The sequence below is a fragment of the Chelonoidis abingdonii genome, chromosome 8, assembly GCF_003597395.2.
Source record: "Chelonoidis abingdonii isolate Lonesome George chromosome 8, CheloAbing_2.0, whole genome shotgun sequence".
Taxonomy (NCBI): Eukaryota; Metazoa; Chordata; order Testudines; family Testudinidae; genus Chelonoidis; species Chelonoidis abingdonii.
In genome coordinates, this window is record NC_133776.1 from 102,811,206 (window position 1) to 102,834,060 (window position 22,855).

Here is a 22,855-nt window from a genome sequence, read left to right on the forward strand (position 1 = left end):
AGTGTAAATCCAGAACAGCATTGTGGCCTTCAGTGCCCAGGTGTCAGTCGGGGCAGAATCTGACCCGCTTTTTTTGCAAGGCAAGCTATTTTGAGAGCCTTGCTCTGAGTTAAGAAGTTTTTAAGTTGTTGGTGCTATCACACCCTGCAACAGGTTGTTCATTGTGGGCCCAAGCTGAAGTCGCTGGAGGCTTGTAAGCTTGATCTCTCCCTTGATTTCAATGCGCTTTGGGGGCAGGCCCTATCTTTTTCTGTTAGGTCACAATTCAATAAAATCACTTTCTGTGAGTGTTTCACATCTAAGCCTGGCAAGTGTATGGGTGACCTCACCTAAGGCAGAACTTTCTTTAGCAATGAGTTAGGTTAGACGTGCTTCGAATAAGAATCTGGACAGGAGGTGACAGCCTCTTCCATCTTTTCAAGTTGGGCTCAATCCAGTTCTTGCTGAAGTCGATGCAAAGACTCTCACTGAGTTCCGGGGAAGTTGGATCAGGCCCTATGCGAATGGCACTTGCTGAGGTCACAGTGTTAGTTTTGTTTCCCTTCAGACTTACAGTGTCACACTTCTAGGGAGGCCAGGTTGGGCGGGGAGGAGATTGGTAGTTGTGGAGTTTAAGTATAATATTAAATAAACATTTTGAGCATAAAGGCGCCTTTTCCAATAAGACAACTCCTCTCAGCGTAGTCAGTGTTTATGTAGGCGGCACCCCGGGAAGTGTTAATACTGAATGTATATTGAAAACCTAAAGAAGGGTTGAGTTTAGATAGAAAGTACATTTCAGGAACTAAGGGCTGATGGCCCAAATTCCAAGGCAGCCACAAACATTGGTGTAACTTATCTCTCAGGATGTCAGTGTAAAAAATGTGACTCAGATCCTTCAGCTACCACTCTTCTTCGTCTTCCACCTTTACATCCTCTGGGGGACAGCTTTTCCTGCTACAATCCTTCTGACCCGTCCCTAAGCATGTAAATGACACCACTAGCAACAGAGGACATCTGAATTTTGACCCAATGTATCAGTTAGCGATTTTTCTAAATTCCCCAGATCAAGGAAACCTTGAAGATCCATTTTACAGAAATGTGGCTCTTTGCCTTTGACATTTTGTTATTCATATAATGTCTAAGGAGCGGCTTGTCCTTCACTAAGATGGCAATTCTGTCCGTGGCTTCAGAGCACATTACTGGGTTTTAACTCATTGATATCAGATGCATTGTCATGTAACTGGTGGGTCAGAGTTTTTTGGGAAAAATAATCAGCCCATTCTTAGGCAGGACTTGTTGCAAATGTTAGTAGCTTACTCTTTGTACATTAAATGTATTGCTTGAGAGAGTGATTTTCTGCTGAATATTTTTAACCTCAGATCTCAGTAAGGCAAAAATGGCAGCAATATTAAAATATAATGTAGCTTAAAGGTAGGGGTAAAATTCTAGCCCCTGGACGTTAATGCCAAAACTCCCATTGATTTCAGTGGGGCCAAGATTTGCCCTGGGAAGTTTAAATTCTGCACGTGTCCAGTTCCATGCTTCCTGTTACCATTGTTAATATTGTAGATCACCCAGATCATGATTCTGCACCTGGACTGGTGGGGAATAGCACTGTCAGGGGTTGAAGGGTGCAGAATCAGAACCACAGCTCTGCTGAGTGCAGTGCAACCCACTCGACTCCGCTCCTGGTTGAACATGCTGAGAGAAGGCTAACTCAGTGCCGTGCTCAACTATGTGACTTTCTTTTCAGGTTTGCCGAGAATTTCAGCGTGGAAATTGCACTCGTGGTGAGAATGATTGCCGTTACGCTCACCCCATAGATATTGCGATGATAGACACAAATGAAAACACTGTTACAGTTTGCATGGATTACATCAAAGGCCGATGCTCTAGGGAGAAATGCAAGTACTTTCATCCCCCTGCACACCTGCAAGCCAAAATCAAGGCAGCTCAACACCAGGTGAACCAGACAGCTGCAACTGCAATGGTAAGGGCCTGACCTGCCGTAGCAAACCATAGAGCCAGTATGAAATGATTTTATATATGCAGGAAGTAGAAAAGTGATGCCAAGTATTTGGAACTGTCTAAGTGTTGAGCTGAGAGTGTGTCCATCTCTCCATCCCTTCATGTGATCAGTGTAGCATGATGCATCGTATCTCATTGTTTGGGGACGTGATGGGAAAGCACATGGTCTTCCGACGTGACATTATGGAGTGAAATGCGTCAAATATTAATGCAATGTCCCTAACAATGAACACAAACTTTTCCCTGTGCGTGCCTTGGCTACCATTTTAGTCTGAATAGCATGCAAGGCAAATTTGATTACAAACTGAATGGGTAATATACATGCCCCATTCAAGTCAATGGCAAAACTGTTGACTTCGGTGGAGCCAGAAGTTCACCTGCTTATTTTAGAAAATTAAGCAGCATTGTGCTGTTGCTAAGGTTCGGTCTTGTGAGGCGATGATTCCCTCAAGTCAAAGGGAGATTGAAGATGCTCTGTAGCTAGAAGGAGGTGCTCAGCACCAGGCAGAATCAAGCCGTGAGTGTGTTTTAATTGGAGTCTTTGCATCCCAAAGCGGCATAGCGTTCAATAAAGATCTAAAAACAAGCCAAGGGAGCTTTAGTACCCGTGGGCTGGGGGTAAATGGCCGCAGCTCTGTTCCCTTCAGTGGCACTGCATCCATTTACACAGCTGAGGATGTGGTACCATAAGTACATTTCGAAAGGTAGCAAAGCCCAGTTGCAGAGGTGAGGTGGTGTGTCTGAAGGAGGAGTCATTGCTATTGTACATTCTTGTACGGATAATTAATATTGAAAAAGGATTCTTACTACTTTTGCTGATTTAGAAATGCTAGTGAATTAAGACTAATTGCCTTTTGTGGAGCAAGAGAGGGTACTTTCCATTCATGAGGAAACATAATGCAAAAACTGGAAGCAAGTATCCTTCAGGCACTAAGCAATATTACGTTTGTGCCCTGGATTATATAAATAAAACAGCTGTCCTCCAGTAGAATCCATGGAAAGATGTATATGAGGAACTAATTTCTATTACAGTATTTATCTGCCCCACACAGTTTATTTGTAAAAAGGGAAGGGAGTAGCAATTCTTCATTATTATTTTTGTTGTTGAAAGAACAGCTCTACTTCACTCAGATCTTTTGACAGGGAAATGTAAACTCGTGCTTTTTTTTTTTACAAAATGAAGCTTTACTTTTTATTAGTTACACTTACACTTTTATTAGTTACACTTACACTAAATTAAAGCCAATGCATGTTTTATTCATGCTGCTGGCTCCTGTCATAAAAGTAATTAACACTGTTTGTATGCCATTAACTAGTACCTTTAAAATATTTATTGATCGCTTGTTTCAACACACTCACTACCAAAACGGTTTCCATTATTCATTCACTTTTGGAGGTTTGATGCATTTTGTGTATCTGGTGAGGATAGTAATTTAAAAAAGAAAAGAATGGCTTCTGAGCTTTCCTCAAGAATCACATATGATGCAAAGCATCTGAACAAGCCCCTGTCAAGTAGGTTGTGGATCCATTTGTCTCTTAAGAGCTCAGGAAGATCATCTGAAGGGCCCATCCTGCAGGCTCTTATTGCACAAGTAACTTTACTCACTTGAGGCCTGATCCAACTCCCTGAAGTCAGTGGGATTCGGATCAGGCCGTTGGGCCCCAATTCAGAAAAGCACTTGAGCGTGTGCCAGAGCACCCTTCCTGAGCAGACACGACTTCATTGCCACGAGCAGTCCCCACTGCCTCACGTGTGCTGTGTCGCTGCAGATCCAAGCTCTGTGTCTGGCATGCCGACCCATATCATTGAGTAACGCATGAAAAACATGGTTAAAAAAAACCAGCTCCACCAGCTAATTCTCAAGTAACTATAGGCTGATATGTCGTGAACTGCAGTGAAATTAGTTTAGGTCAGATGCTTTCTGTGATCTGTGAGGGGATTGCTTTTTTCTTAAAGATTGCCAAGAGGAAAAAGCTGATTAATAGTCCGATTAACTGTAGCGAACTCCCCATGTTGTGCATGACCAGTCTTTTTTTAATATATTGTATAATGCATTCATTTTTTTTCTCTTCACCTATCCACAACGTTGCTCTCCTTTTGACGCACCTTTGCTTGCTGTTTTTTGTTGTTGTGCTTGAACCCCCCTTTGGCCCATTGCCATCATGTGCTCGCTGCCTGCTAATTAAGACTCAGCCAGCTGTCAGATCACTGAAGCGACCCCTCGAGGCAACCTTTGACCTGGTACTTGGACCTTTCACCTTCTTGCTTTGCATGTGACCATCTTAGACTGCATGAATATCTGTTCATTGGTTACTTTGTGTTGCGCCATGAGGAGACTGCCCATCCTGAGCTGAAATGTTACAACATTCTTTCAGACCTGACAGTCCGTGCCAAAACGGGGCATTTTTCAATGTGGGCTTTTGGAAACGATTCATGATCCGGACTTTTCTTCAGGAAACCCAGATGCTTTTCTGGAGCCATTTAATTATCACACTGTTTTTAATCAGCCTGTTTTCAAACACCAGCATCTGTGGCATTGTGAAACACGGGGCATAGTAGGATGTCTTTCACCCCTCAGTTCTGAAAGGCATTGAATGTGTCAGAGAACCTTGGGAGTACAGTATAGATAGGCTCAGCAGAATTCTGTCATTTTGTGGGATAATACTAATGTTATTTTTAAGCATTTTTTTCAACATTTATCGATTTAAATTTGGACAGTTACACAAAATTATAGGCCTTAAGCTTTTTTTAAAATTTTTATTTAAATTTTCAGTTGCAGGAAATGATGGAGGGCAGTTTCAGACAATAGGAAGATCAGACAATAATTATTTAATGATAGTGGACACTGAAATTCAAAAAAGTTATCGTTTTAAAACTGCTAGAACACAAATTGCTAACATCACATGTCATAATTACAAGTAAATAGCCTTAAATCAAACCCTCATATGTTCTCAAGCAGCATTTTTCCTACTTTTGCTCAAATGCAAATTTCAGTTGTTCTCAATGGAAATAGTTTTCATCCGTGTGTGTGTGTGTGTTTATGGTGAAATCACCACTTACCAACAATTACCGATTAAAAATCCAATCCTTCCAAGCCTAGATATGGAGACACCATTCAAGCCACTCTTGTCATGTGTCCAGCAGCCTTATCATTAGAAACACCAACAGTGAGGGCTTTATTTAAGCATTGCCAGTTGTTTCAGGCTGAGGGTTTTTTTGCTGTACGTGGGCTTACGACAGGATGTTAATTTTTCTAGTGATTTTTTTTTAATCTATTCAGTCCTGTTGAGATTTTCCAAAAACTTGTGATTTCCATCCACCCTCTTTGAGATACTGTTTTACTCACTTCTTCCCCAAAGCTCAGCAGGGAGTGGCCATGACAACCTAGGAAAAGAAACCACTTTTGGGGGAGGAGTGGAAATGTTTACCGCTGAAGGAAACGGGAAACTCACCGGCCACTGCTATTTTTTGCTAGTAATTATAATCCTTAAAAGGACACACTGAAGAAGACAGGGCCCAGATCTAGTACCTGCTCCAAAGCCCATTGACATCCCTGGGAAGGCTCCCACAGATTTCCATGGGAGTTGGTTCTGGTCGGTGGTTGAGCAGTTAATCTAGAGGTTGGGAGATTAACTCATTTGTTTAAACCCTCTATTGGGTGAATGTTTTACAACAGAGGTGTAATTTTTAGGACAAGGACCCTTTAAGACTTCATATTTTTGTTGAAATGGGCAATAGAATTCCCTGTCAGAACATTGAATAACACACACAATAGCTACCTGGGAAATCTTGTTAGGGCACCAGCTTCCAGAACACTTGCTGTCTCTAAAACTGACCAGCTAAGTCTAGAGAGATACTTGTCCAAATTCTGCCCTCGGATGCACGCAGTCTTCAGTGGGAGTGGTGTGCTTATCTGAGAGCAGTTTTTGCAAGTAGAATTGCTTCTGGTAAATTGATTGCACTAAAACAAAAACCATAACAAAAATACCCCTGGAAACACGGGCATAAGGAAGTCATGTTTTATCTGAAGGTAACTGGTTTGACATTCCTCAGATGCACAGTCTCCTGTAGCTGTTTAAAACTTAAGTGAAACCTGTTTCTGTACAGCGACAAACTGTTGGAAGTTTTAGTGGATAGAGTCTACTGTATATTTCCGTTGTTCGTGCCATTTATCAGCTGCTTTCCTCCTGTCTCTTCTGGTGTCACCTTAACCCTTTGGTAGCTAAAGCTCTTTGTGCTTCGGAACCTTGATTTGCATTCATTTGAGGAAATAGAAGTGATCGAAACAGAATCCTATTTGCCAGCCATCACTTTGCTACGTTCCATCAGCCAGGCAGAAACTACCTGATCCTATACGGCTTCCACTTGCCTGAGTTCTCAATGAAGTCAAGGGGAACTTACATGCAGAAGGCTTGTAGGGGTAACTGAAAGGCAGCCTTTCCTATCACAACATGGGGGGGGGGGGGGGGATGAAATTCTCTCTCTTGCTACAATGAAAAGCTGTAAATTGTTAGCAATGTTCCTTGTTTCCTAAGAACTTAGCTTACAACTGTGTTGTTGAGACACACTTTATGAAGGATGAGTAGCTTACCAAGAAAAGCTCCTGAGCTAGGTTAAAGCTTTCTCCCAAGTCTGATCATGAAACAGGTTTGACTGAGTGGAGGTGCTGTAATGTGATCGAACAAAAGGAGATGATTTGCTGCTTAGGAAGACAAACTCCAGCCTTGTCACTTGACATGTTCCATATAAACTGACAGCAATAAATATCTATATTCTAAAGAACATAAAAACATGAAGGGCTGATTCCGGTGTCAGTTACACTACTGTAAATCAGGAGTAACTCTGCTGAAGTCAAGGTCACTGGTAGAGGTGTACAGCTGTTGTAAGTGAAAGGAGAATCAGGCCCAATATTAAGTATTGTTCATCATCTCTAGTAACGAGTAGAAACCCAGGCATATAACTGGCAGCTACTACCACTTTGCCACCCTAATACATATATAATATACATGTAAATATGCTCAAACACATAGGCAGATACTTAAACAACATTAGCAGAGGCAAGCATCTCATTTTTTCTGTTGCATTGTTGCTTATGCCAATCTTCTCATTTTAAATTGCTGTCTGCTATGTTTCTCTTAGTTGATAGTTTTAAAATACTTGTTGCCTGCAACTGCTTTTTGTTGTGTCCTGCCCAAATGACTTCCTTCTTTTTTCTGTGTGCATAAATCAATCCAGTTGAAAAGCTTCCTTAGCATTCCTAGAGCTCTTATTTTTGGACCCTTTCTTCTTGTCTTTACTGTCTTTACTAACTGCTTACCTAGTAAACTTGTGACTTTACCTACTACTTTACCGTGACTAGCTGCTCTTCTGTTTCTTGTCTTGCTAAGTTGATACAGTTGCAGGAGATTTGCAGGCCAGGCTCCGTAATATTTATTGCATGCTTTGTCTAATTTTGTTTTCCCTTTTTTGCCACTTATCTTTAACAAATCCCTCATCCACAGGCCCTGCCGCCTGGTGCACTTCAACCTTTACCAAAGAGGCCAGCACTTGAAAAAAACAATGGTGCCACCACAGTCTTTAACCCAAGCGTTTTCCACTACCAACAGGCTCTAGCTAACATGCAGTTGCAACAGCCTACATTTATCCCTACAGGTAAGTTCTCTTGTCACTTTTTCCATTGTTTTTTCTGATACAAGAAATGTTCTCCTAAAGCTTGACTTAATGAGTGGATTACAGAATGTATACAAAACAGAAGTGTGTGGTGTTTCTTTTACAAAAGCCACAGAATGTTAATGTTGTTTGACTTTTTCTTTCACCTCCTACAATTCAGGGCTTCATACTTTTAAAGGTACCTTCTTGGTCGTTCTTTTTGTAATCAAACGAGGAAGAATGGCCACATGTCTCTCTAATTCAAACTTCTTGTTGCTCTTCTTTATTGTTCAGTTAGTGAATCCCAAATTGCTTCCTGGACTCTTGGGTAGCACTATCAGGTCACTTTAACGTATTTTGTATCCCTCTCTAGAAAAATATCATGTCCCTTTTAAAACTGCAGGTATTTGTCTAATCCACCCAATGTTTGTGATTACAGCTCAGTGACTCTAAACTTCTAGCTGCCCCAATGTTTAAAGAGGAAATGGCTTATTTTAATACATGTAAATTACATAAATCCTTTCTTGAAGGCATATGTTTCCCTCTTGCCAATTTTTTGGCCTAAGCTTTTTAAAAGCAGTTTAACTCTCAAGCTTTTATTCTGCCTTTAAAGTCTCCAGGTAAAACAAAAAGATGCAGTTCAGTTAATCGTATATAAATAAAGACATTGACTGGGGTGGGGGGGTATAAGAGTAGCCAGTTAAGTTGTTGTTCACGGCTGATTTGGGAACATTCTCGATTTTAATATTATTTTCCTTGCCAAAGCATCATAGAATTTGCAGCTAGTTTTTTTTTTTAAACACCGAATGCCTCATTCACCTGCCCAATGATATTTACAGAAATACACAAAAGCACCCCTCTGACAGCACCTTTGAAATTAATCCATGGTGGGCCTGTGCCCGTCCCAGATGAAGTTGGTGGTAAAACTCAGAGCCAGACAGCCCAGTTTAGGAGAGCAATAGGAGATCAGATCTGCCTTCCACAGGAAGTTTCTGCTGTCAAGCTAGACGATCAAACCTGGATTCCTGAAACCTAAACCCTTTTTCATGCATGTTCTAGATTTTGGCTAATAAAGGAAGGAGGCTGACAACTTTTGGCAAAGAGAAGATGGAATATTCACACGTTAAATAAAAATAATCAGATTTCAGGAATGGATAAGACTTGTTCTTCCAGTTTAGTAGCTATTCATGTTGACAGACAGAGACGAAGTGGAAAGCAGCACTAATCGTACTCTGCAAAGTACTATTTGCAGTGTCGGGCTGACCTCACAGCAACTCCTTTAGAAGCCAAAGGATATATCCCTTCCGCTGGGGTATATGGTTTGTCTGGTCCCTGAAGTGCCTCTTATCAGACAGCACTGAGAATTTCTTAACAGACCACATCACTCAGCCCGGCTTCATATCTCAGCTTCCTGAGACACGGTGACCACAATCTACATAGCGAGGCGTATTAGTGGCGTTAGGACAATAACAGCTTTTGCTGCAAACTCTTATGGCCATATCATGCCTTTCACCCATGCAGGCTCAACTCCCATCAATGACAATGGAGTCACGCATGCACTGGATGCACAGTAGGGCTATTTCCTGGCACCTGCTAGTATCTGGGGACTTTAGCATTGGTCTGACCAGACCAAATCATCAACCAGACAACAAGTGTGTTTTTTAAAGCAAATCCATTAAATGCAGATTTCTTTGATGCTCCAGAAAACTGAAGAGTCCACCTTAGCCATCAAAATATTCCCACCCCACACTTCTGCACTATATGTTGTTTTTCCATAGGGCTGCAGCCTCTCACCCCATCACATGAACATACATCATCACTGCAACCCAGCAATTTGGCCTCTCCTTTAATACAGTCAGCTTCATTCAGACACAACCAGTCTCTGGGTTGGAGGATGACAGCCAGACAGACTGTGCCAGCATGAGGCTGGGCGAAATGTTTGCTTTGATTAGTTTTTCCTGTGTCAGTTACACAGTGGTCAAGTGCACAGTTGATCATTTGGGGGGCTGCACGAGGGAAGCCACTGCATAGGTTTGACATAGCACCACTGTTAGAGCTGTGTCAAGACCAGACAAACTGGCTCTTTCAGCTTAACAGAGACTTTAAACCAACACCACCTGCTTGCAGAGTAACCTCTTTGCCTGTCCTGCTGGCTTGCCCATCTTCAGAAGGTGCAATTCTTGCAGGTGAAACGCTATTGCCTCTAATATGATCATTTTGTATATTTGCAAAGTGATGTGTTGTGCTAAAATATCCATTCTCCCCTCCCCCCAAAGAAACTGACATGCTTGATAGTAAATAATCCAGACTGTCCCCAACTCTTATGGTGCAACTCATCACCTAATTCTGAGAGGGGGAGGGGAAATACATTGTCTGCCCAAGAATCCAAGAATGATTTTGGTTTTCTGTGATCTTAAAACTGAGTTTAAAATATCTGTGTATCAATATGCAGAATCTGTTTTTGCATGTGCTTTAATACTGAATGCTGCAAAGAGAACACCTGCTTTGAGTTAAAGTTATTTCTAACACTAACGCTTCACTAATGAAATATCCCTTTTGTTCATCTTTCCACGCTTCACTGCATGGTGTGCAGGGTCAGTACTGTGCATGACACCCACTGCAAGCGTTGGTAGGTTTCTCTACACAAACTTCTCAACTTTCCCTAACCTGAAAGAGACAGCGAGTTACTGTGCGTCCGTGAGAACGTGGGTGGCTGAGTGGTGTGATTGATCTATCCAGTCGTCTTGATGGCTCAGATGGTTGTATCCCTTTAATTTCTGTGCAACGCGGTAATTCATGTGACTAACAAAAGGATCTGCTTTACGCACAAGTATCTTTGTGGCCTGAATTTGGCCATGCAGTGAAAGGGAATGGCCATGGGACGATTTTTGTGGTTTGACTATTGGGCATCCAGCACATTCTAGGTTGGATTTGAGTCACGCCTCTGAGAATGTTTAATCTTACGATCACTGATTTTTTGAAAAAATATTATTATTCTAATCAGAGATGCACTTAGGCCCAGCCCCTCAGCTGCCGTAAATTTGCATGACTCTGTAAGTCAGCAGAGCTGTGCTGGTTTCCACCAGTGGAGATCTGCCTCTTAAATATGCTGCTGAGGAAATGGCCTGTGTGCTGTGCAGACCCCCAAACTCGTGACTGAACCCCACCCAAGAAGGAAATGCTAAGGAGGAGCTGCTGTCAGTGCTGGAACTCAGTTGTTCAGGTTCAGAATGTGGTGACCCATATACCCAGTGGAATTGTGCCCAGTTCATAGTAAGAATCAGAAGTTGTTGTGCAAACCGTAAGAGGAGTCTCCTCACTCACCCTCCCATCTGCAGTAGCTGGATGTAGCAGGTAGGTTAAGGATGGACTTTCGAACTTCACTCTGGGATGGAGCTAGACTAGAAACAGTCCAGTGCTCTCAGACCATACCATTGGGGAGGGGTGGAGCCATACTAAAACAGGTCGGGCAGGGGCGGGAGGGATCTGAAAGCCTGTTAGCAGAAATGAGTTAAGCTTTCCTACCCAGTCAGCCATAACACTCTGTGATGGCCATGACTTTAGAGCTCTCTACACCTGCAGGTTGCCAGACTGTGGAGCCAGGTGCTGGTTCTAGGATTGACTAGCTTCCAGAAGAGTTGGGCAACCAGATCCCATGGATGTGATGGGCTCTGTTGCTTCATGTACTGTTCCAGGCTGAGGCGAGAGCGGTGCAGGGAGAACGCAGACTCACACCCGGCTGGACAGCTTCCAAGCACAAAGGCCTGGTGGAATGCCCATCTCCTGGGCGCTGGGCCCAATTCTCCTCTCTCTCAGAAGTGACTGACTTCAATGCACTTACCGCCCACTCAGGCTGTCCTGAGAGCAGTATCAGGCCCTGTAACTCACCCTTGCTCTGGGGAATGAAGTTGGGAGCCTGCTAATGGGGTTCCTGTCAGACAGCTGGGGAAGAAAACATATGGGACGTTGCCCTAAAAGAGTGTGTGTTCCTTGGTTCACAGCTCTTCCAGTCAGCAGGCTACAGGGCGTGATCAAAGGTCCAGCTTTGGAGTGTGCCCTCCCCATGCCCTAACGCACACTTCCAGTCGCTGGGTGCGGGGTCCTTTCCCCACCCCAATGCCGGGTACAGGCCCTGCCCCATCCACCACCAGTCACCGGTGCAGGACCCTCCCTGGGTCCCACCCACCCCGCCCCCCCAGTCACTGGGTGCAGGCCCTCCCTGATCCCCGTCCCCCCGTCGCCAGGTGAAAGGCCCTCCTCGTTCCCCATCCCCCCAGTCACTGGGTGGAGCACCCACCCCAATCCCTAACCCGCACCATTAGACCCCAAGACTGTTTATATAACTGCAGCTAGGGCAGAGGACTGATCTAAAGCCCTTCCAGCATCTCCCCCCGGGCTGTGCAGGGAGCCTTTGACACTGTTAGCGTCTAACAGAAAATCACATACACAACCATAGTCTGTATCTGTGTAAGCAGAGCTGCTGGCAGCTAGCAATCCACAGCAGAGAGACTGGGATCAGGACCGACTGGTGCACACCATTATCAGTGCCTGCCGGCAAGCTCTTAACGGGAATCCCCTTTGCTGATTTAAATGTATACTAAACTCACCTGAATATCCCCAAGCCAACGGGTCTCTCCTCCATCAGCTGCTTGTCTAACTCTCGCTGATGCTAATGGGGCTCTGGCATGAGAAGCCAGGGTTGCAAGAGCAGTCATAGCTCGTAAAGTCCCCACCAGTTCCTCAGGAAGCAGGCGTCTCCCTTCCTCTCTAAAGTGCTGTCCATTGGAATGCGATCTGCATGTGTTGGCAGTGCTTCCTCGAACTGCTGTGTGATGTAAAAGCAAAGCTTTCTGAGTCTGACAGAAAGATTACAGATCTCTACTGTGGGTCATGATTGTCTATAGAATTACTGTCAATTTCTCATTTCGGGGGCTCTTTCTGTTGAGGTGGATTGTAAATATTTGGAATTATTTTTTCCCTCCTCAGCCCAAGAGGGAATTTTTCCAGTCCTTTAGACCTGTATAGAAAGAAAACACGGTGAACATGTACGTACAGTGCCAGGTGGCCAGTCCCTCATTCGCAGAGCCATCAGCTCTGTTCTGTACCCGGGGAGGGCCCTGTTGTAGAGAGGGGAGGGAACACCTTTAAAAGGATGTTGCAGCTGCTAGCCATGTTACCCAGTGGGATCATAGCTGTAATATGTGCCATGATGACAAGGTCTTGTTGGAAAATTTGCTATGAAGTGCACCATGTACTTTTAATTCATAATTGGGGGCAAACTTTCAAAGCCGGCTGGGACGGGTGCACTCGCCAAAATGCACCCACAAAAGGAACTTGTATTCGCTGCGTGCCTAACCACCCACATGCACGCAGTGACATGAGTGTTTTGCTAGCACACCCCATCCCATCCTCCTTTGGAAATTTGGTCCTTGGAGTCTAATACATCATTGTTTTGCTTATAAATGTACTAAGTGTAGAGAATGTTTTAGTTTTTTCCTTAATTATAATTGTAATTGGCTTTTCCCCTTTTCTCTTTTTTATTTTTTTTCCAACGCTGTCTTGCTTTGCACTGTGATTGCATGCTGCGCCCCGGTGTATCCTTCATGATGATGTCACATGGCTTGTTGCTGTGATACCTGCCATGCCCCCAAATCCACCACATGTTGCCATGGTTACATAAATGCTCCACCCTCCCGTATGTCGCTTCCATGGTTCCCTACTGAAAGTGCCCATGATGCACGGTGCTACGCCCACCACTGTGTCTGCAGCAACAACACCTGCCACCAGCGTCCCCTTCGCTGCAACAGCTACAGCCAATCAGGTTTGGCCCTTTAAATAGCTTTCTTTCACATATTCAGAAGTAGATGACTCTGAGGGCCCGATCCTAGGAGGTGCCGAGCACTGTCTGTGAGGTACTGAGCCCTTCTAAGTCTCTTTGTGTCCTTGAGGGGCTGAGGGCGTTCGGACCCGCCGACAAGGCACTCTGCCCTGCACAGGATCGGGCCCTTCGAAAGGCAGCATATATACTTTTGGGATTGGTGAGGGGGCACTGGCTCATTGGACTGGGTGGCTCTGAAGTAACTGTGGTGATAGCCCAGGGATGGGTGAGCCTTGGAAGGGCCAGAGTTCAAATGTCAGTTGGAGAAGTATCCATAAGCCTGGAAGCTTCTCTGAAGCGTCTCCACATTCTACAGACCTCGGGAGTTGTGCAAAACTGGGCTGTAAAACTCACAAAGAAAAGAGGCTTTCTCATTAGATTGATAGCACTCCTGCTTCCTGTCCTTACCAGAAATACCACACTGACCAGGCTCTCCTGTGGTTTTCTGGCTGCCCTGTGCTGGCTCAGGAGTGGAAGTGAAAAAAAACAAGTTTAGGTTCTAAAATAACAATCTGGGTGAAGGTTCAAGTGTATTAAAGCAGAAGCAAGTCACCCACCCCTACAGTATTTGCATTGTATGTATAGTATGTAGTGGTTTGCCAGTGCCATTAATCTAAAGGATTTCATGCATGTTTGCCTAGCCGTCATTATCTGCAAAACATTGCTCTGAAGGTATTAAACTGAGATGACTGCTTCTGCACCAGTCCTGAACTGTATACGCAAAATCTTAGGAAAGCTTCTTTACATTCAATAAACCACAACATCTCCCGATTAGGCCAGGGTAGAGTTTGGAACAGTAGGTTTCTTTCAGTTATAATGCTTGCAGTTTTATTTAGTTCATCACCATGCTCCAGTTCAGAGCCACCTCAAAGAAAAAGCAGGTATCACCTTATTCTGCAGGCACTGCTACTGCTATGATACCGTGATAATTACAGAGGGCAAATCCTGTAGGTCTTCAGCAGGCTCACTCAGACACAAAGCTTTGTGGACTTAATGGGAGTTTCGCCTGAATAAGGACTGAGCTCAGAATTGGCCTGTTGCAAATGCTTGCCTATCTACACTAGCTATAACTATTTTATTTCTCTGGTTTTTCCTAGTTTTAGTTCTAATGATAATTATACAGCCACAAGAAGAAAACACTAATTCCTACGCAGCGTTCGTACATGGCTTTGTGTGCTCTTAATAAGTGATACCTAAACCTTCCAAACTGCAGTTTACAGGGCATTGTGCTGTCTTACAGTCTATGGAGTTGGACTTCCAAGTTCAATCAGCATGTATTCCACTGGGCATTAATAATGACATAACTATGGAGTTATTTATGCCTGGTAAAATAGATAAATGCTGGGATCAATTCATGTTCTATAAAATACTGCTTGAATAGTGGTTATATGTATTGATTAGTCTTAAACAAGCACTGAAGAATGAATGGATAGAATGATCTCAAGAAAATGTATTAATGTGACATCTTTTTTTTACTATAGATATCCCAGTTATCAGTAGATGAACTGAGTAGCAGCATGTTTGTTTCACAGATGTAGAAGTTACCGATAGAACAGTAAGTTTCTTTTAACTGTTAATATTTACAGTTGGGTTTTTTTATATAAGGGTATTGAATCCTCTAAAAGTGCCACTTAACCTTACTGCTTCAGTTCTCTGCATGCAGAACTTGCAGTCAACAGAAATTCCACACCTGAGTCCAGGGCTTATGATAAACAACATTTTTGTACAGTCTAAAATGTCTGCTTTAAAATGTACCGAACCCCTCCTAATGTGACCGTTTCATATACTGGACAGTTCCAAACTACTTGGCAAATTTCGCAGTGTAACTTTTATTCTTATGGAGCATGTGCTGCTGAGGATAAATAATATTCTGATAGCGAGAGTCAGTTAAAAAGTGTAAGCTGTATTTTGCACTTAGTAGCAGATTTACTCAACTTGAGTAATTAGGACCAGATAGGTCAGGAGTGGGCAAACTCTTTGGGCTGAGAGTGACATCTGGGTGGGGAAATTGTATGGAGGGCCGGGGGCTGGGGTGCAGGAGGGGGTGTGGTGTGCAGGAAGGGACTCAGGGCAGGGGTTGGAGTGCACAGGGGTGCGGGGTGTACGAGGGGGCTCAGGGAGGGGGTTGGGGTGCAGGAGGGGTGTGGGGTGTATGAGGGGGCTCAGGGAGGGGGTTGGGGTGTAGGAGGAGTACAAGGTGCAAGCAGGGGGCTTAGGGCAGGGAATTGGGGGGCAGGGAGGTAAGGGGTGTAGGCAGGGGATTGAGGTTCAGGAGGGGTGGAAGGTGGAGGCAGGAGGGGTGCAAGAGAGGTTCAGGCTCTGGCCTGTCGCCGCTTACCTAAAGCAGCTCTGGGGTGGCAGTGGCATGCACCAGGGCCAGGCTCCCTGCATGCGTGCCCTGTCCCCAGCCCCACGCCACTCCGAGAAGCGCTGCGGCCCCTGGGGGAGGGAGGGGCGGAGGGCTCCATGTGCGCTGCTCTTGGCGCACCTCCAGATACCTCCTCTGAAGCTCCCATTGGCTGCGGTTCCCTGTTCCCGGCCAATAGGAGCTGTTGAGGGTGGTGCCTGGAGGCAAGGGCAATGCACGGATCCCTCTTCCTCCCCCCTGCCCAGGGACGTGGAGCCTGCCACTTCTGAGAGCAGTGCAGTGTCCATGGCACCACGGGGGGCAATCCTGTGGGCCAGATCCAAAGCCCTGACGGGCTGGATGCGGCCTGTGAGCCGTAGTTTGCCCACCCCTGAGATAGCTGATGTCAATCGGCATAGCTTCAGCAGTTTCATTGTTATATGGAGTAATATCAGCTGAGAACCTGGCACCTAGTGTTCTTCCTTCAGAGATTCTTATTCGCTATGATGATTGGCTCAAAGGCTGCAAACAATATCCGTCTTCCACAACCTTGCAAAGCCTGGTGCGTTCATAGTCTGATGCTGCTCTCTGCGTGAGAATAGTAGAGAATGTTGCCTTTGTGGTGGTATTTGGATTTGTCTGAGATAAATTCACAGTGGGATCAGTGTTACTTTCAATGTCTTGTTATTTGCATGGGTAGGCTATTATTTAAATAGGGATTTCACTGTGTTTTTACCACTGAGAGACTAAAGGAAAGAAAGGGGTGTTCACTGAATGTGATGATGGAAGCCATTTTATTTGCATAAATATGTGGGCCGGCTTTTCCCCAGGACAAAAATGAAAGGGAACGACTTGCATTTAAGCTCTGAAAATGGGTTTGGAAGGCAGTTGTGTAGTTAAATCTGAAATAATTGACATGAACTGATCAGGCTGGTTCTGCCCCTGATTTCTTCCAAGTTAAGTAAACTATACTGTATGAGGCGAGAGTGTTAATCATGTCTGCAGTCCCTGCCAGCATCTGCCTGAATGCCGAGATAGTCTTGTTAGTGACAATTTTCTGCTTTATGTTGTGCATCGCTTTTCAGAAACACCAGACTGACTTGACACCTTACGTGTTAAATCATTTCTCTAACACATGCGAAGTAGTGTGTTCCGCCCACTAGCAGTTTATTGGCTTGGAAGAGAAAACCTGACCTCATTCTTGATCTCTTTGCAATACTTTTGAGCCTTTATTTCAGTGTACTTTTTTTTTCCCTTTTGATTCATTTTTTGGAGTTCTTAGACTTATGCCATCAGTAATCGAGAAGCATTTCCTAAGAGATGAGGGAAAACCGTATGATTCAAGTTTTTCATGATTGGGGGCCCAGGTACTTGCTGTTCAAACAGTGACCGAGTCTGTGACATTCCCAGGACATGGGAAGTCTCCTACTTGAAACATTTAGGTTCCTTATTTCAAAAGCAGCCTCTGAAACTCTATGAAGTTTCTCATGTCGAAAGCCTTTGTGGACAAAGAGTTAGACACCTAACCACACTTGCATGCCAGATACAGGCCTCGCTCCTGGAAATCACTTATGCACATGGTTATTCCATCCCTATTCAGCAAAGCATTTATGTGTTGTCCTTGCAGTCCCCCTGCAGCTAGGGAAAGCAAATGGGCTTTGCAGCCTGCCCCTGGAAGTCGGTGAACAAGGGTTGTTTCCTCAAGCGTGTCCCCAGAATAAAGGACTGCCCCATGAACTCTCCTTTCTGTTTCTGGGATGTCACCCCGGGAGTAGGGAGACAGGCCCCGAGCCAACAAAGCCCTTAAGCAAGTGCATAAATGTAAGCACTTGAAGTGAGGCACATGCTTGATTGCTTTGCTGGGTCAGGGTCTAAATCAGCATTTTCCAAGCTGCAAAGTGATTCTCCAGAGCTGGACCCTGTCTGGGGTGACATCGCCATGGAAGGAGGGTAAACAACATAGCAGTGGATTTGAAGGTAGCTCAGTTCTCCAGACACCTGAGGTACCCTCAGAGGCTTCCCCAGCCAGAGGCAAAGACATTGTCAAAGCTGGCAACCCAGCTGTAACCTTAGCTGTTATGCCCCCGGCTTTAAGGATGGGAATTCCAGAAGCACATAAGGAGATCAGGTATGGTCCGAGTGCAGGGCTCCTGGGTTCTGTTCTTGTCTCTGACCCTGACTCCTTCAATGTCACTTGTAGCCTGATTTCCAGAGGTGCTGAGCCTCTCCCATTCCCATTAAAGCCGATGAGAAGTACAAGAGCTCAGCACTTCTGCAAGCCAGGCTGTTATGCTCTCTGCTCCCACCTCTTTGTCTCTGAAATCAGACTAATACTCCCCTGCCTTCCCATTTCATGGGGGTATTCTGTAGATTAGGGTCAGCCTTTGTGATGTGCTCTTAAGATGGAAAGCTCTAAGTACAGATTAAGGAGGCTACCAAGTGTGGTGTTAGCAATTTCACCCTAAATCAGAAAATTAAGTGAGTAAAACATTGCATCTCTCCAGCATGCAGACAGAAAGTCCTTGTGTGCTGCAGTAAGGGTGAGAAAATGTGAAGAAAAGATGAGCGTGATTTTTGATTTCCTATTTCTCACTGTTTATTTTTTCCCCCACTCCAGCAGACTATGTTGAAATTCTGAAGAGTAAAATTACGGAGTTCCAAGACTTCTTGGTGGGAAGCTGCACATGGCCTTTCTGTATATATTCCCTCCTCCCTCATTTCTTCCTCAACCACCTCTACAGTAAGCCTGTTGCAGCCTATATGTTAACCAAAAACTGATCAATGGGAATGTCAAAAAAAAAAAAAAAAAAAAAGCACTATAGAAACAATTAACAAACAGCGCTCTGTTATATGAGATATACAAGTAGACAATTATAATAGACTTTTATAACACATTACTTTAACACACTTAATCATTTTATGACTACCATCATAAGTGCATCTGCACAGAGGACTGTTGGTTTACTGTATACTATCGATGGATAAATGTTTGTCTTGTTTTTAAAGTGTTATCTTACCGTTTTGTTTACATCATAGTCAATGGATTTCTTTTAAAGTGTACATCATTATCAAGTATACTCAATACCATTTTTTTCATTATTGTTATGTCTTAAGTTTTCATATACTGTAGTTTTCTGGGTTTGGGGGTATTTTTGTTTTGGGTTTGTTTTTTTTTTTTGTTTTTTTTTTAACTAAAAAATGTTACAGTGGGAAACAGGAATTATGTGCTTGAAAAACACGACACAAGAATGTTCTGTCCTTTTCTATAGTTTGGTTGTTTTCATCGGCTTACATTGCTTGTTTTAAATGGCTCCTTTTAAGATCTAGAATTTGCCTTCAAGTAGAGTCTCAGATTTTGTCTTACAAATGTTATGAAGGGACAGCTGGCATGTGAGCCTAGTTCATGGGTTTTACAAAGTGAGTTGAGTCTGACTTCCTGAAAAGAGAAACTTTGCTACATAATAAACAAAAAACATACTCAGTAAAAAGTTAGATATCAGTTGAAGGGGGAGATTTATTCAGAAAGCATCAGAAAACAAGGAATTACTCCAGTTTTGCTGTCCATTGGAGTGCCGTTCTTAGCTCCAAATGGCACACGGTTTTTCTTGCTATTTAAATGGTGCCGTTAAAAAAAACCCTCCCACAAACAGATGAGTAAGTGATGAGACAGATTCAGAGGGGTAAAGGAATTTTCCCCCATGCCCTCCACCTCCCCCCAAGGAAACATAGCTGTAGTCCCCTTGAAACCCAGAAATGTAGACCTGGAATGGGTAATTTTGATTAAAAATTATGAAAATAACCCCCCCCCCCCTCGGGAAGATGGTGCCACCCAGTTATCTCCAGTAAGTATGCAGCAGAATTCATTGGGAAATTTGGTGGGGGCATTCCCTGCCATTCATCAGCCTGCCCCAGTCATTTACTTCACCTTCAAGTCAGAGACATATCCCAAGAGCTTTGGCTCTTTAAAACAAAGATGAGGACTCTTGAGTTTATCAGGCCTAGGTCGGAGTCAGAGATTTAACCCTTGGATCAGCGGATGCATTTTGGCATCTTTTGTTTGCTCAGTAGCAATGAGTAAACTGAAGGATGACCACCCCCTCCAGGCCCTGCACTCACACAGTGCCATTCTGTCAAGCTGCTGAATACATTGACCAGAAAACACATCTTATCTTGGCTAAAGCAGGGATACTACTGCCATGTTCAGCCCCAGCATAAGTGCACTGACATTAGTGGGGTTATGCCAGAGATTTACTTGGCCTGTAAGTCTCTGAATAACTGAAGGGTGTCAACAGCAAGTAATTGTTCAAGGACTTGCAAGGGGGCATTAGGAGACTTTGGACAAAATATCAGGAAGAAACACCGGCAAGCAAGATCAGTTAGCACGTGGAATAGCCTCCCAAGTGTCGTAGTTTGGCACTGTGAATTGAGATGAGGACCTGTCCCCTATAAACTGTCCTGCACTGGCGGGGGGGTAAGGGAGGGTGCTCCAAACAACCTGCCTGGCCTTTTCCATCTATCAGTGGCTAGTTTTTCCTGTATTGGCAGGAGACCTGCAGCTGAAGCAGCACCAGAATATCCCTACCCCTCTGCTGTAAAAGGCACGAACCCAGTTCCTGAGAGGCTAACCCTGTATGTCCAAAGGTCAAGCTGCTTATAAACATAATGGAGTCTGGTAATTGCTGAGGAAAGCAGAGGGACAGTGATATTATGGCTGTAACAACCTCACGTTCGAGATAAGATTAATAGGTTCACTTTTTAACTCTAACATTAGAGGCCAGAGCCTTCGCCTGCCCCACCTCCCCTGCCCCTCCCGAGGGAAGGCGCGATGCCCTCCATTTTGTGCTAGGAAAATGTGGGCAGTCTAGGCCGCATGTTCTGTGGTGGTTTAAGGGCCTGGGCCTCTGATGTGCGGAGCGCCTTCTGGAAGGGCACTGAGCGCTCAGTGCCTAGTGAGGTCAGTGGAGTTGAAAGCCCTCGGCATCTCTGAGGATCAGGCCCTTACAACCCCAGCTACAAGTGCCGCCCTGAATTCCCACTGGCTGAGTGGTCGCCTTGTAGTCTGATTTCTGACACATGCATTTTTATCTCCTTCCTTTTTGATTCCTCACATTGTGTAGTAAATGTCCTTGTCCCGTCACCTGGCCTTTTCACCTGAGCACTTACAGATGTTTGCTAACATTACTAATAACAGGTCCAAGTTACGGGTGCCTGCTAGACACAACTGGAGTGTCACTTTATGATCTAGCTTTGATTCCTTCAGAAATAAGAACTCATGGAGAGTCCATAGTCAGTTCACATAGTGCCTGAACCAAAGGGAATCTTCCTGTTGACTTCAGTGGGCTTTGGATCAGGCCCTAAGGAACAGACTATGGTAATCTATTAGCCAGCCTCACATATTAACCTTTACTTGTGTCCTTACACACTCCCCGGCTGTCAGCATTCAAAACATACAGTGTTGCCTGAAACTAGCAACTCTGTTATATATTGGCTATGGTATACCTGTTCTTTTAACCACCGAGTTTCTGTTTCCCAAAATCATAACATTGTTAGTGGAAAAAGTGGATTTGAGTACTTCCTGTTTGCAATTATTTGTGTATCAAAATGGGTTTTGCACAACCTGTGCCAGTGCCTCAACAAAGAATAGACCTGATCTTCGTAAGCCAGAAAGGATGCGTTCAAGCTTGTATGGCTTTATGAGTTAAAGGAGGTTGGAACGTTTTCAGTGCTAAATGGATTTTTGTATATCTTGACACTTTGATGTAACCTCCTATTTTATTTAACTACTTAAACATCTGGCATAGATGTGCATAGAATGTAAACCTAGAATACAGCTGTTTTCATGTCACATTTAAAGCACTGAAAAAAAAATTAAGGATTATTTTTTAGTAAAAAGGTCCAATGAGGGATGTTCAGGGTAGATATATTAGGTGCCACAACAGTTTTTATATTGCTGGCAGATGTAGAGTTCACTTTTAAGTGAGTTTAAGGAAAGAAAAGCTTGAAGCACTAAAACTTCACCAAATTCAAAACAATCTCGGCAAAAGTGCCGTTTTGAGGTAGCACTATTTAAACTAGTTGTGCAATGATTTGCTCTAATTTTCTTTGTTCAAAAAAGAAAACCAGTCGCCAGACTATAAATTTCCTAAATAGATGCATTCTATTACAAAGTCACCGCGCTAGTTCGTGACTCTAAACAAATGTCATAAAAGCATGGATTTCATCCTTTATTTGACAAGAGATGTATGTACGTTTGTTTAAATCAATATAATTTTAGTGACATTTTTATAAGCTTCCCACTTTCCATGAACCTATATTTTTTATTTATCCAAAGTTATTTCTCTTTGTCCATTTCTCTCAGCCTTATGCAAACAATATGCAAGAAATGCTGAAACTTGGATAAAACGGGTCATGCAGAGGGAAAATGAAAGCTGAGAATGATCATTTTCATAAAAAGGTTGTTAGTAGTTTCAATAAAAAAAATACTGCTACTTAACTGTATCATAAGCAGACAATAAGAGTAGATTCATAAAACTATTAAAATTATTTTTGTTAACTTCAGTGTTTTTAGTGATTGGAATCTGATTTTGCAATCAACCATGTTTTTTATTTTAAAATTTCGAGTGGATGATTTTTGTCTTTGTATTTTTGCATCACCATGTTAGAGAAATCGTTACCTCTCTGGCCACATCCGCTTTGTTCCATTCCTGAGCACTCTGAAGCACTTTTCTCTCTGCCGTGAGTGTCGTCTCATACTGCACTCAGAGTGGTCTCAAATGGACGGTGCTGGCTGGCTGCACTCTGCAAAACAAAACCTTTGCGCTCCCTGGGTGGCTTCTGGAACAGTCTCCATTCCTGCGAGGTGTTCTCTCAACATACAGTCAGCTGCAAAACACAGGTTAGAGTCCAGTGAGAATGACTTTGTTATACTCTAGCTGCACAAACCATAAACACAACGACATATATGAATATG

General features: G+C 43.8%; 1 protein-coding gene across 8 annotated transcripts in view; it reads left to right on the forward strand.

Moving 5' to 3' along the window:
- MBNL3 (muscleblind like splicing regulator 3) overlaps positions 1–22,004 on the forward strand; it is a 116,172-nt gene extending 94,168 nt beyond the window's left edge. For 2 of the 8 annotated variants that reach the window (XM_032776427.2, XM_075068901.1), the window contains 6 exons: positions 1,736–1,972; positions 7,513–7,663; positions 10,254–10,289; positions 13,387–13,481; positions 15,020–15,093; positions 18,503–22,004. In XM_032776427.2, the coding sequence (XP_032632318.1) occupies positions 1,736–1,972; positions 7,513–7,663; positions 10,254–10,289; positions 13,387–13,481; positions 15,020–15,076 (576 nt within the window). In that variant the 3' untranslated portion in view covers positions 15,077–15,093; positions 18,503–22,004. The remainder of the gene's footprint in view (positions 1–1,735; positions 1,973–7,512; positions 7,664–10,253; positions 10,290–13,386; positions 13,482–15,019; positions 15,094–18,502) is intronic. The other 6 variants (XM_032776430.2, XM_075068899.1, XM_032776429.2 and 3 more) reach the window with 5 other exon arrangements.
- Positions 22,005–22,855: the final 851 nt, after the last annotated feature.